The sequence below is a fragment of the Hyperolius riggenbachi genome, chromosome 2 (assembly GCF_040937935.1).
Source record: "Hyperolius riggenbachi isolate aHypRig1 chromosome 2, aHypRig1.pri, whole genome shotgun sequence".
NCBI lineage: Eukaryota > Metazoa > Chordata > Amphibia > Anura > Hyperoliidae > Hyperolius > Hyperolius riggenbachi.
Genome location: NC_090647.1, coordinates 201,561,617 through 201,575,684, shown reverse-complemented (window position 1 = coordinate 201,575,684; position 14,068 = coordinate 201,561,617). Strand labels below are relative to the sequence as shown.

The 14,068-nt window shown below is 44.9% G+C and overlaps 1 protein-coding gene across 2 annotated transcripts in view; it reads left to right on the top strand.

The window, feature by feature from the left end:
• The first annotated feature begins 3,810 nt into the window (after positions 1-3,810).
• CLYBL (citramalyl-CoA lyase) overlaps positions 3,811-14,068 on the top strand; it is a 511,709-nt gene continuing 501,451 nt past the window's right edge. For both annotated transcript variants that reach the window (XR_011026162.1, XM_068267998.1), the window contains exon 1: positions 3,811-3,895. Coding sequence is in view for 1 of the 2 variants with exons in the window: in XM_068267998.1 (XP_068124099.1) it covers positions 3,852-3,895 (44 nt within the window). In the remaining variant the exon portion in view is untranslated. The remainder of the gene's footprint in view (positions 3,896-14,068) is intronic.

The following is a 14,068-nucleotide window of genomic DNA, read 5'->3' as shown; positions in this document are numbered from 1 at the left end:
CATTCAGTCTAGCTTTGCTGGGAATGATTATTGCTGAGTCATTATAGCAGAGCCACAAGGGGGCGGGCTTGAAAAGACACCAGAGAAGACAGACTCAGCTATAATCATTCCGTAGCAAAGCCAGACTGAATGCTCAGTCTGGGTTTCTTATCAGAGGTGATAACAGTCAGATTAAACAGAGAACACTGAAACAAAGAGCAGATTAGGTGTTTACTGTTATGTTCCCGCTGATTTATGAGGTAAAATACATGCGGGTACTACATCTCTGGTTCTGGTTAAGGGCCACTAGAGCGATTTTGAGTGTTTAGGGAGCAATTCAAAACGCTAGCAATTTCCCTAAACGCTCAGCTAATGTTAATGGATGGGCAAAATTCCACTGAAGCGATTGCGATTTGCAAAATCGCAAACGCAGGACATGCAACATTTTAGCGCTTAGCATTTCTGCAATGTAAAGAATATCAATGCTAGCATAATTGCTTGTCAAAACCTACACAGAGCAATTTTGCTAGCGGTTTTACATTACTGCACACTGTAAAAAAAATTAATTGAAAGGACCAATTAGAATTAAAAACTCTAATCGCTGGCAGAAAGCTGACACTTAAAAAAACGCTACCAAAATCACTAGCAATTGCTCATGAAATTGCTTACAAACCGCTCATTAAAAATGCTAGCGATTGCATTTTGTAGTAGGTTCCAGACCTGAGAGAGAGGAGATGAGGGTGCATAGGGGCTGTGTCTTCTGTAATGAGACCCCCAGGCCACTTGACAAGTTTTGAAAACAGATTGAGGGCTGCTGTTCATTAATGTCGGGTTTGTCCGGTACTTATGTAGTCGCGCTTTCTGCAGCCAAGTGCAGGGGACACCCCTTCTTTAAAACCCTAAAGGACAACTGTATTGAGAGGTATATGGAGGCTGCCATATCGATTTCCTTTTAAGCAATACCAGTTGCCTGGCAGCCCTGCTGATCTATTTGGCTGCAGTAGTGTTGCTGAATCACACCAGAAACAAGCATGCAGCTAATCTTGTCAGAACTTACAAAAATGCCAGAAACACCTGATCTGCTGCATGCTTGTTCAGGGTCTATGACTAAACGAGACATTAGGGGCAGAGGATCAGCAGGGCTTCCAGCAGGGGTGTAACAATAGACCCTGCAAGGGATGCCTCCGCAGAGGGGCCCAGAAGCCACAGGGAGCCTGAGGGGGGAAAAGTTTGAGAGACTGACAGCTAAGGGCATGGAGAGAAAAAAAATGTATTTTGCTCTCGCACCATTGTTATATTGACTGCATGTGTCCACAACACAGATAAGGACTCATACACACTTTGGAATTTGTACACTGTCCCTGCTACCTAGGGTTCATAAAAAAAAAAAATCTGTCTCTCACGGCTGCAAAGTTCTGATGACTTCATGTACAACCTTACAAACAAAGGAGTCACATTTTGAAAAAAAAGTTGTAGACTTTCCCTTTTCAGCAAGGATTCCTAGATTCTTATCACACACAGGCTAATGGCTTTATGGCATCTGATTACTTTTACAACACAGTGGAGTGGAGATTGATGTCTGACTGTTGCTGCCTCATTGAGAGCTTGTTGTCTCACATGGAGTCCAAGATCCTGTAATAACAGTATCAATCAGTGACATTCTGAATGTTTTGCCAAAGTTACAGTAAATACTATATCTTATGTTCAGCATGTCATTGTTGTTCCTCCATATAGCATGTGCTCTCATGTAGTAAAATAATATGGCTGTGTGTATGTATGTATGTACTGGGAGCAGAGCTGCGAAAAGGGACTTGTCGGCAGCAAGCAGGGCCGGCCTGCCCATGAGGCGTGGTGAAACTTTTGCCTCAGGCGGCACTTCTGGGGGGTGGCATCTGCCCATCCATGGGTGTGAGGGGCCGCCCGAGCTGGAGGGGATAGCGGGCAGGAAGGGGGTATTGGACCTAGCGGCGGGGAGGGGGGTGGACCCCCTCCCTCGCCTGGGTCCCCCGTCCTCCGCTTCCCTCCAGCTTTAAAAAGTTGCGTGGCTGGCTGGCTGCAGCTGTAAGAGGCAACGGGCGGGGATCACTCACCTCTTCCTCGTTCCAACGTGCGCTCCACTGACGTCACTTCCTGCAGCGTAGCAGGAAGTGATGTCAGTGGAGCACAGGCTAGGCTGGAACGAGGAAGAGGTGAGTGATCCCCGCCCGTTGCCTCTTACAGCTGCAGCCAGCCACGCACATTTTTAAAGCTGGAGGGGAGCGGAGGACGGGGGACCCAGGCGAGGGAGGGGGGGGGTCCGACCCCCCTTCCCCGCCGCTAGGCCCAATATTCCCTTCCTGCCCGCTATCCCCTCCAGCTCGGGCAGCCCCTCACACCCACGGCTTGGGGGGGGGGGGTTGCTTAAAGGGGAACTGAAGAGAGAGGTATATGGAGGCTGCCATGTTTATTTCCTTTTGATCAATACCAGTTGCCTGGCAGCCCTGCTGATCCTCTGCCTCTAATACTATTAGCCCTAGCCCCTGAACAAGCATGCAGCAGATCAGGTGTTTCTGACTTTAAAGTCAGATCTGACAAGACTAGCTGCATGCTTGTTTCTGGTGTTATTCAGATACTACTGCTGAGAAATAGACCAGCAGGGCTGCCAGGTAACTTGTATTGATTAAAAGGAAATAAATATGGCAGCCTCCATATACCTCTTACTTCAGTTCCCCTTTAAAGCTTGCCTCAGGCGGCAACAAGTTTAGGGCCAGGCCTGGCAGCAAGGGGCTGGAGGAAGCCCCAGGTAAGTAGATCTAAGGGTAGCATAGATTGCCTGAAGTTTCCTTTAAGTCTAAGTGTTTTTATCTGCATGGGGACAACACATTGGTCCTCAGTTTCCCTGTGCAGAAAGCTAGGGGGGTGGGGGGCCCCATCCAAAGTTTCGCAGGGGAGCCCAGTGATGTCTAGTTACGCCCCTGGCTGCCAGATAACTGGTATTGCTTAAAAGGAAATAAATATGGCAGCCTCCATATACCTCCCACTACAGTTGTCCTTTAAAGAGACTCTGAAGCGAGAATAAATCTCGCTTCAGAGCTCAAAGTTAGCAGGGGCACGTGTGCCCCTGCTAAACCGCCGCTATCGCGCCGCACAAAGGGGGTCCCTTCACCCCCAAACCCACCCCAGCACGACTTGGTCGTGCATTTGGTCGCTCCTGGAGGCAGGGCTAACGGCTGCAGCCCTGCCTCCAGTCGCGTCTGTCAGCGGCGCATCGCCGCCTCTCCCCCGCCCCTCTCAGTGAAGGAAGACAGAGGGGCGGGGGAGAGGCGGAGATACGTGCTGACAGACGCGCGTGGGGCAGGGCTGCGGCGGTTAGCCCTGCCCCAACCAGGAAGCGCTCCCCCGCATTACGGAGGGGGATTTGGGGGTGAAGGGACCCCCGTTAAGCCGCGCTATAGCGGCGTTTTAGCAGGGGCACACATGCCCCTGCTAACTCTGAGGTCTGAAGCGAGATTGATTCTCGCTTCAGTCTCTCTTTAAGTCCCGTTGTCTCAGGTTCTCTTTAAAATTGCTATTATTTATATGCAATTAAACGGAGGGACATACACAGTGCATTAACCTTTCTTTTCAATTCCACAAGCGGGTGCAGTCCTTTTCACAATTATTAAAAAAGATGCTCCTATTTACTGCTTCCATCGCCATCATTTCGGCAGCTCACCTACATAGCACAGCAGTGGCAGGTAACAGCGAGCCGCGCTACTCTCACCATCCGCCCCGCCCTCCTCGATACTACAGCAAAGCCAGGTGGTCCTCTGTTCCTCCCTCTGCCCGCCTCCTCCTCACTCGGCAGCCCCTCCCACTGAAGCTGAGGAGCTTAATGAGTGATTGGGCGGAAGATGGCGTTGCTGCAGCGGCTATTACTTCCTGGCAAGGTGACACTGTAAGTACTTTCCCGGGAGCGGAAGTGACACATTGCCTATGTGCTTGAGCCGTGTAATATAATGTATGCTTCTGCTGCTGAAGACGTGAAGCTATGGTGCTGTCTGACGAGCAGCTTAGCATAACGTGGCTGTTTTACAAGTGTTTGTGTTCAGACTGTCCCAAGCATAGATGATTTTTTTTCCTGCAAAGTGTTGATTTGTGTGTATTTATTTTTTTATATTATTGCGTGCACAACAATTTTATTTACTAACATGAGCAGTTTGTTTATTATGTTGCATAACTCTTGCAAGCTGAGAATTGTGTGACTGCTTATTATCTGACTTCCCAATGTGGGCTGAAATTGTAGCTAGGATTTCCTCTAGCAGTGACCCTTGCCTGATATAACTTATTCAGTGGCTTAGCTGAGGAGTTCTATCGATGTTTAAGGAATGTTGTCCAGCAAGTGTTTAGACACTTTGGTTTAATATGACTTGTAAGGTGGAACTCCAACCAAAGTTGTAACTGCTAGAGTTCAGCTGCTGGTGGGGTATGTATCTATCTATCTATCTATCTATCTATCTATCTATCTATCTATATATATATATATATATATATATATATATATATATATATATATATGTATTATATATTTATTAGTTCCCCCTTCAGAACAGGTGTTGTGGCCATAGTGGTCAGGTAGGGGGACTCATAGTGGCTTCAGTTGTTACATGATCCCTGGCAGGTGGCTTTCTGGCTATGGGGGGTCACCATTCGGAGAGAGGTGGGAGATGCATTAAAGCAAATCTAAGGCAAAAATAAACTTATGAGATTAATTGCCTGTGTAATAGAACATTAGAAGCAAATAAAAGTCTCATATTGTTTTCCAGTACAGGAAGAGTTAAGAACATTTAGTTAACTATGCATAAGAGCTTCTCTGAGCTATTTGACCCAACTTTATTTATTTAACAAAATTGAATATGGGGGCTGCCATATTTATTTCCTTTTAGGCCTCTTTCACACCAAGACGTTGCGTTTTAGGGGACGTTAAGGTCGCATAACGTGCCCCTAACGCAACGCATGGTGGTGTTGAAGTTGGATGTCAGATTGAGACGCGTTATGCGGCTCTTGGTGCACCGTTTACGTTCTATCCTGGGAAGTCCGGATCTTTTCAATGATTTGGATGATTCGAATCGGATCATTGAAAAGATCCGGATCTTTGAACCAAATCTTTGATTCATTTTACTAGGGAAGCAGGGGTGCAGCAGAGTGAGAGGTGCAGGAGAATGAAGGCACATTGAGGGTGCTAATGGGGAAGGGAGAGATGCAGCAGGAAGATTGTGCTTGTGCACAGAAACTGCAGTTCCTGTTTCTTCCAGACATCCACTGTGAACCGAATCCTTCATTGTGATGATCCAGATGATTCGACTCACAAAAAAGATCCGGATCAAAGATCCAAATCCTTCATGATCTGGACAACACTACAGTGCAGTGAATATTAATTAGCCATGTGGCTAGGAACAATAGCGTACTCTCCCCTTACTGAGCATGTGCAAACAGTCTAAGGCAGCTAAAACCACGTATAACGCACAGCAACGTGGGCACTGTGAACAGCCCATTGATTTTTCATTACTGTGAGTTTGGCTGCATTACAGCCTGCTCTAACGTGCGCCTGTAACGTCTCACTGTGAAAGCAGCCTTAAGCAATACCAGTTGCTTGGCTGTCCTGCTGATCCTCTGCTTCTTATAGGATACCTGAGGTGAGAGGAATATGAAGGTTGCCATATTTATTACCTTGTAAATAATGCCAGTTGCCTGGCAACCCCGTTGATTTTCTAGCATAAGTAGTGTCTGAGTCAAACCTTGTAACAAGTATATGGCTAATCTAGTAAAACCTGAGTCAGAGCACCTGAACTGCTGCATGCTTGTTCAGGGTCTATGGCTAAAAGTATAAGGGCTCGTTCCCACTATCGCGAATCTGCATGCGTCCAACGCATGCAGATCCGCACATGTAATGCAAGTGGATGGGCCTGTTTCCACTGTAGCGTTGTTGAGGTGCGTTTTTTTCAGCGGTAAAAAAACGCACAAAAGAGCCAACGATTTCGCCTGCGTCGGGAATCCGTGCGAATCGCCGCTAATGTATTTAATAGTAAAAACGCATGCGTTTGTTACATGCGTTTTTACCCGCGATTTCGCGTGCGATTTCGCACCTTTTTCAATTTTATTTAGCCCTGGCAGTGTCATGGTTAATTTCGCATGGCACCCTGCCATGCGAAATCGCGGGTAAAAACGCATGCGGAAACGCATCCGCATGCGTTTTTACAAGCGTCGGAATGCGGCCGAAATTGCGTCGCAACAGTGGGAACGAGCCCTTACAGACACAGGATCCAGAGGACTGCCAGGCAAATGTTCCTGCTTAAAAGGAAATAAATATGTCAGTCTCCATATCCCTCTTACCTCGGGTATCCTTTAATCTTTTTACCATAGACCTTGGAACAATCATGCAGCACATCAGATGTTTCCGATTTGAATGTCAGATCTGAAAATATTATCTGCATGCTTGTTTCTGGTGTGTTTCAGACTCTACTGCAGCCAAATAGACCAGCAGGGCTGCCTGGCAACTGGTATTGTTTGAAAGGGTGGCATGGTGGCTCCCCCCCCCCCCCCCCCCATAAATTGGCCCTAGACTACAATACATACATACATACATACATACATACATACATACATACATACATACATACATACATACATACATACATACATACATACATACATACCTACATACCTACATACCTACCTACATACGACCATGGTAGGGATTAGATTGGGAGACTAGTGATGGGCTCACGGGTAAAAAACTAGCCGAATCAGTGATCCTAATGAGGTTTAGTTGGCTCAGGTGTGTGCATGGGGAACGGGGTTAATTAACCAGATGTCCGGACACTTCTATGCATATCACATGCTCGCACATGTCCAATGGGACATGTTCCACGACTTACTACCTCGCACTTCCTCCTTCTGGGCCAAAGGAGGATGTGCACAGTATTGAGTCGTGGAATGCGTCCTATTGGATATGCATAGAAGCGCCTGGACATCTGGGTAATTAACCCCCTGTCCCCCATGCACACACCTGAGGCAATTAAGCCTCATTAAGGTGTGTACACACGCTCTATTTTCAGAAACGACGGGTCCGTCGGACCCTCCCGCTGGGCGGGCGTTCCAGCGATAGTAGAGCGTGTGTACAGTCTGTCTACATGTTTCTGAGCGATCCGCTGAGTGGATTGTTCAGAAACAGTGTTATCAGTCTGCAGACTGTACAAACGCTCTATCGCTGGAACGCCCGCCCAGCGGGAGGGTCCGACAGACCCGTCGTTCCTTATAGTATTGCGTGTGTACGCACCTTTAGAGTCACGGATTCGGCTAGTTTGCCACGTGTGAGACCCTTATATACTCTGTACAGTGCTGCGTAAGTTTACTGCGCTGCGTAAATACGAAATAATATTTATAATAATAAAAAGGAAAAAACGATGGCAGCCTCCATATCCCTCTCGTCACAGTTGTACAGTTCCCCAACCCTGTCATCAAGGCCCACCAACAATACATGTTTTGTGGAAACCCACAATCATGCACAGGTGAGGTAATTAGTGTTCCAGCTGAACTGATTAACTACCTCTGAGGACAGAGTTGGGGAACACTGCCATAGAGCATAGATGAGCTACCTCTACTCACTCCAGCTTGAGTCCTCACATCTCCCCTTGCGGCTTAGTAATTCGCCACTAGAGCGTCACATGACAGTGAGCCTTGAGCTCTAGTGTTGATTTATATAGCTGCAGGGGAAATATGAGAGCTCAAGCTGAATCGAGGAAAGGTAGCTATAGTTTCGGGTACACCTCCAATGCACACTTTAAAGCAGGGACCTGCTTGTTTTTCAAAGAGGGCTAGAGTAACACATTGGGGGTTCAGCCTATTGTCAGGTCACTGCATGTGTGTCCATGGGCAGCGGCGGGCAGGAAACAGATACATACCTTCCGTGCGCTCCACCAGCCTGCGTTCCTCTCGCTAGCCTCTGACGCGACTTCCGGTATAACAGGAAGTCGTGTCAGAGGCTAGTGAGAGGAACGCAGGCTGGAGCGCATGGAAGGTATGTATCTGTTTCCTGCTCTCCGCTGCCCACGGACACACATTTAAGCTGGAGGGGAGAGCCCCGAGATGAGGGAGAGGAGGGGAACTTCCCCTCTCCCCGCCGACTGTGGCCACGGCTTTCTCCTCATGCTGCCACCCCTCCAGCCCCCACAAAACAGCCCCGTGCTGGCCCCAAGGGGGGGGGGCCCGGTGCCCCCCGCGGGAGCAGGGGCTGCAGGCCCTATTGTTACGCCAGTGTGTATGATGATCTGCAGATCTCATAGACTATGAATGCAATTTGCAGGAACGGATCTTTAGCAGGAACAGATCATTTGCAGATACTGATCTTTTGTGTCTGTACAGAATCTGTGTGTGCAGCATCTTGCAAAGATTGTTTTCTGATGGGGAGTGCAGCTCCATAGAATAGACTGTGTACGTATGGCTCTCATACTACATGAAGGGTGGTAAGATTGATCTGTGATCTTTCATTTTCCAAAGACTATAGTCTGATGTGTGTATGAGCCTTTAGGTCCTTGTCCAGGGCTAATTATCAAAGCTCTAAAATATAGTGAAATTGACTATCTGACAGAGGCCAATTGTTAGTGTTACAGCACAAATTGAATTTCTCCAACATTTTTCACGAATGGCTTATCAGGTTTTAGAAGAATAGAGCAAAAAGACTCTTAACTATTTCTGCTGCTTAATATACATGCTACTTATGGTAATATAGGACTTTGGGATCTGGATAAAGAAATTATCAATGTGATAGGATGTCTGATTAATTTTGCTGTAAACTGTAGTAAGTGTATAGAGAGGAGCAGCAGTACCTGAAACCATGGCCTTCGGAGGCATTAAGGTTTTACAGAAATGATAGTAACTAATTCCCAGGAAAGGCAATTCATTGGATTGACTAATGATATCGGAGGAAATACATTTATACTCAAAGATTGGATCAATGCATCTAACCTCTTTCTCACCATCTCTGGAATGTTAAGTAGACAGGTGGCCATTATGAGTTGGACACATTATGAGATCCCTGGCTGACACCCCGTTAATTCCTGTTGATAATCTGATTCTAACAACTTTTAAAATATCTTTTCAATTCAAGAATTACAATTATTTTTTCTTACTGATTGTAACATTTAAACAAATCTGACCAATGTACCACACACATCTGGTCAGTTTTTACCCAATTAAGAAAAAAAATGATTGAAAACTCTGAGAAAATTGCTTGGAAGTATATATAAGGAAATTGACAATCTGCCTCACACCATTCGATTTTTATAAAAATTAATCAGAAAAATCCAGCATTCCCGATAGACTTTTTTTTAATCACATAAAAATGGGAAATCCAATCTAATTTTTTGCTCGAATAAAAAAAAAAAAAACTTTAGATTTGGAAATTCTGATTGTTTTTATCAAATTACCGTAAAAATAGATCATTTTATTGTATTGTGTGTGTCCACCTTAATAGATACAGCTCTGTCCAGATCATAACAGGAAAAATGTTGTTCAACAGGGCTTTTACTGCGCCTTCCACCCACAAACACCTGACCCTTGATAAACGTCCCCCTCTATGCCTAAGCTGTATGGTAGCCATACACTGGTCGATTTGCCATTAGATCGACCAGCTGACAGATCCCTATCTATCTGATCGAATCTGATCAGAGAGGGATCGTATGGCTGCCTTTACTGCAAACTGATTGTGAATCGATTTCAGCCTGAAACCGATCACAATCTGTGGAGCCGCAGCTGCATACATTACCTGAAGCTGGCTCCGGGTCATCTTCTCCACGCTGCACCCCGCATCGCATCCCAGCGTACACTGTCACTCCGTGACCAGGAAGTTCAAATAGAGCGCCCTCTATTTGAACTTCCTGGTCACTGGAGTGACACAGGAAGTTAATGTACGCTGGGATGGAAGCAAGAGCGGTGCAGCGCGAAGACGCGGAGAAGATGCCCGGGAGCCAGCGTCAGGTAATGTATAACTGTATCGGATCGGCCGCCGCTAGCGACGCGCTCCCTACCCGCGGGCGATCGACGGACCGATCCGATTTCAGGAGGAAATCGGATCGGCGGGTGCGTTTAGCGCGAACGATTGGCAGCAGATTCGATCCCAGTGATCGAATCTGCTGTCGAATCGGCGGCAAATCGGGCCAGTGTATGGCCAGCTTAACTGTACTGCTCTTATTTGGTATACTGGTGACTGTGTCCATCAAAGGAATGTTCCATCTGTTCTGTTCAAGACTGACTTCAGATGAGCTTCTCAACCTATCTTGCTCACATGTTTGTAATTGGAGACACAGGATCTAGATGATGACCTCTGGATAGATTTCTATGCATGGTCAAATACCATAGGAAGGATTTTTCAAAAAAATCGCGATTGCAGCAATTTTACCGCACTTTTAATAACATTATCACTGGAAATATTAAGTTCTCCAAGCAAGGCAATCGGTTGATCTTTTCCTAGATCAGCATTAATTGTGCCGTCAATAGTATCTTTCCAAACTGTAGTGCCTTTTCCTATTGATATCTGTGCCAAGTTAGGCTTTACAAGCACTTCCTGCTGCCAGATATGTCGCATACAGGAGGCGGTGAATTTACTGCCTTTCAGTGGCTTCCATGCACCAGTTGGCTGCTTGCTAGCACTCAGTACCGGTAATTAAGAGGCGGCCCCCCCAAGTCGCATATAAGTGCAGCTGCCGGATAACACCACCGCGTGTCAAGGAATGACAAGCGTGGTGTTACAAATGCTACCATTCAGCTGCATTTTCATAGCACCTGTATGAAACTCGTGGCCAACAGCCGGGAGGCTGAACAGCCCGACGAGACGTGTGCCTCGTGTGAAAGAGGCCTTAGGTCAGTGTCAGTTTATCTATCCAAACTGTCTTTTAAAACTAAAAAGTTAGATACTCGCCTAAGAGAAGGGAAGGCTCTGGATCCCGAGCCTTCCTGTTCCTCTCTACTTCCTCTCATTTCCTCTGCTGAGCCCCTGTTCAAATCTACCTCCAGCTGCATCTCTGGGTTTTCTTGGAAGTACTCGGGTCTCCAAGTACTAACAAAGATAAGTGGCTCCGTACTGTGCACTCGCGCATAAATGATTAACAGCACAAAATAATAGCAATAAGCAACATAGTAGAGTTAGGTAAATATCACTGAAAATTCTTGAAAAGCAAATGATTCCATGAGCTGTGCCTTTTGTTCTGTGCATCAGGTGGCAAAGCTCCATTAGGACACAATAGGATGACTTCTTTCATTGCTGGATAATGTGATTTGAATGGGATGGTGCCTACAGCTCAATGAGAGATTTAAGGTGTACTGTCATGGTGATGTAACATGGATGTTCGTAATCTGTATGCAACATAGATGCATGGATATAAGCAGCACCCACATCTAAATCGCAGTGCTTGGTGCCAAAAGAAGTGGTTCCCATAGGCAGAATGTGTTAGATGTTATTATGCATGGTCCTTGATGCAGCATGGTCCAGAGTTGTTAAGCATCCCAATTAATTTGAAAGGTTTATGGACATGAGATGGTAGGCAACTGGGTACACAGAAGTAATCAGATTGTATGGAAAGGATAGCAATGAAGGAGTTTACTGACAGACTGGAAAGTGGAGAAGCAAAGTAGGTCAAGAAGACCTGTACAAGAAGAAACAAAATGTGAAAATTCCCTGTACCATCCAGAGATCTAGGCTGTCTGGACCATCCATCGCATGGGCTACACCTACTCCCATAGAGAAACACTGGAGGAAGGGGGAATGACCTGTTAGGATCCATTCACAGTAGTGCGTTGCAGCATAACAGCCACTTTGCAATGCGGCTTGCCACACTGCAATATCTATGTAGTGGCACATTGTGGTTTAACGACACATACAGTGCGTTACTACAAAAGGTACTTGTTAACAGTGAAGCATACTTTCCATTGGCTGTATGCAATGCGCAGATAACATGCGGCGCCGCTTTCCTATTCTGTTGCATTCATGCTGTCACAGGGAATGCATCGGTCACTGTGAACCTAGCCTTAGAGATCCACTTATCACCACTACTTTTTGTAGTTTTTTCCACATACTTATATTAGAGAGATGTTATGATGTTCAGTGCTTTATTATGTCGTGCGCACATTTGTGTCTCTTTTTTTTTTTTTTTTTTTTATTCTGTGCATATGTTCATATACGTTGTGCAAATTATTTTTTCCCTTACATGCGCTATAATAGTGCTAATAACATGGGTTGTAGAAGCCAAGGAAGAAACTATATTTTCAAAACTGTCATTATATATGAATCAAAGACTGCAGTAGATAATGGGATAGCAAAACCACAGAAAATTACCTGGAGATCAAGTCTTTAATTCAACAGCACTATCAATGAGCAATAGTATAGCTAAGTCATCTCAGGAGCTCCCCAGCATGATGCGGATCAGTACTAAGCTGTCTACATGCCTCTTCATGCCAGGGGAGGTATCTAGTAGTAACTCGCTCAAGTGCTGATAAGTGGATGATCCACTATTGGGGACAAGGTAATAGTGCAAGATTATAGCTTATAATAGGTACTTACAATTGTTCTGTACTACCTTCAATTTCATGTCATAATTGTGTGACTTTGGATGTGAGGAAAATTGATGAGACGACCAAAAGAGAACATTAGGACAGTGGTAAACATTTCAAGCTGTGAGCTGATAGCCCATTGAATAGCATTTCACGTTTATTAATCTTCTCTTTTGCTTGATCTGTATTTGATAAATTATTTGACCTTTTTATTCCAAGAAAATTGTTTGCAATTGATTCGCCTCAGTCAACCTGTTTCTTTTGTTGCACTTTCTGTCTGTCTTTTGTTACTTGTTACTTTTATTAAATAAATGTAATCATGGCTCAAAAATAGATTGTACTTAATACTCCAGCAGAAATGGAAATGAAAATTTTAAGAAAACAATAGAGCTTTTAAATTGATTTGTTTGTGTAATATGTAAGTGGTGAATTATCTTTTATTCCTATATATTACACTTTACAATGTTAGTGACAAATGTAAGGATTGAAGTACTGTACACTGCGCATATTATTTAAAATCTGCTCTTGGAGATGTCACTGTTACATCACACCTTTTACTAGAACAGTGTGTTGCTGATAAAACAGCATAACAAATAAAAACTTCCTGCAGAAGTGGGTAGTGGTTTGTTAAATACGGTCACTGTCCCGTCTGCAATAGTTCCATTCACTTAAAAACATTTTTTGAAGGTATAGTAGGAAAGGGGATTATAAGTGTCAGCTCCACTGTCATTAGTAGTATAGCTTTCACAGGTGATGGCAAGTGTTATTTTTCTTGCCTCCTTTATGGACACGTATGTCATCTGTGCTTAGCCAATATTAATGTTTTAAAACTTACCAGTGTGATTTTTCAGGCTGCATTCATTTTTTTGTATACAATACATAGAGTTCAGATTATGTTTAACGTTATGTCTATGCAGAATTATTGAGAATTCAAAAGGGTTCCTAAATTTCCCTGCACGACTGTATGCCAATAAAGGTGACCAAATGCTTAGACATATTATTAGTTGATACCAGGCATGGCACTAAACTTATAAAAGGATGAGGAGTAATGGGATTGACATCAAACGTTGAGACATTAGTGGGTGCCACAATTTACTCTATTTGTAAATGTAGTACTGTATCTTTATGCAGAGGGGTAAGCTACCAACAGTACATGTCAGCAGTAGTGATAAGCAAATACTCTCCTAAGAAGCAAATCTCCACTAACCCACAGAGGAACATGAAATACACTGTTGAATCCATTTACTTGCTGATTTATTTACCAGCTACACAGAGATGTGCAAAACAAGCGGAATCCCGGGTGCTCACTGTCCAGGACCACTCTCTGCAAGCTACACCTCGAGGGGGGCAAGAGCAGTGCGGACAGCCCCTCAAAACTGCTCTCACCACGTGGAGGGTTATCTACAGCTACTCCCACCACTAAGGAGATTCCCCAAACAACCTCCTCCTAGAAGTATACGAAAAACACTGAATAGGTAAGACTGACTTCAAAGCAGCACTTGCCTTATAAATAGCCTGCAGAAGC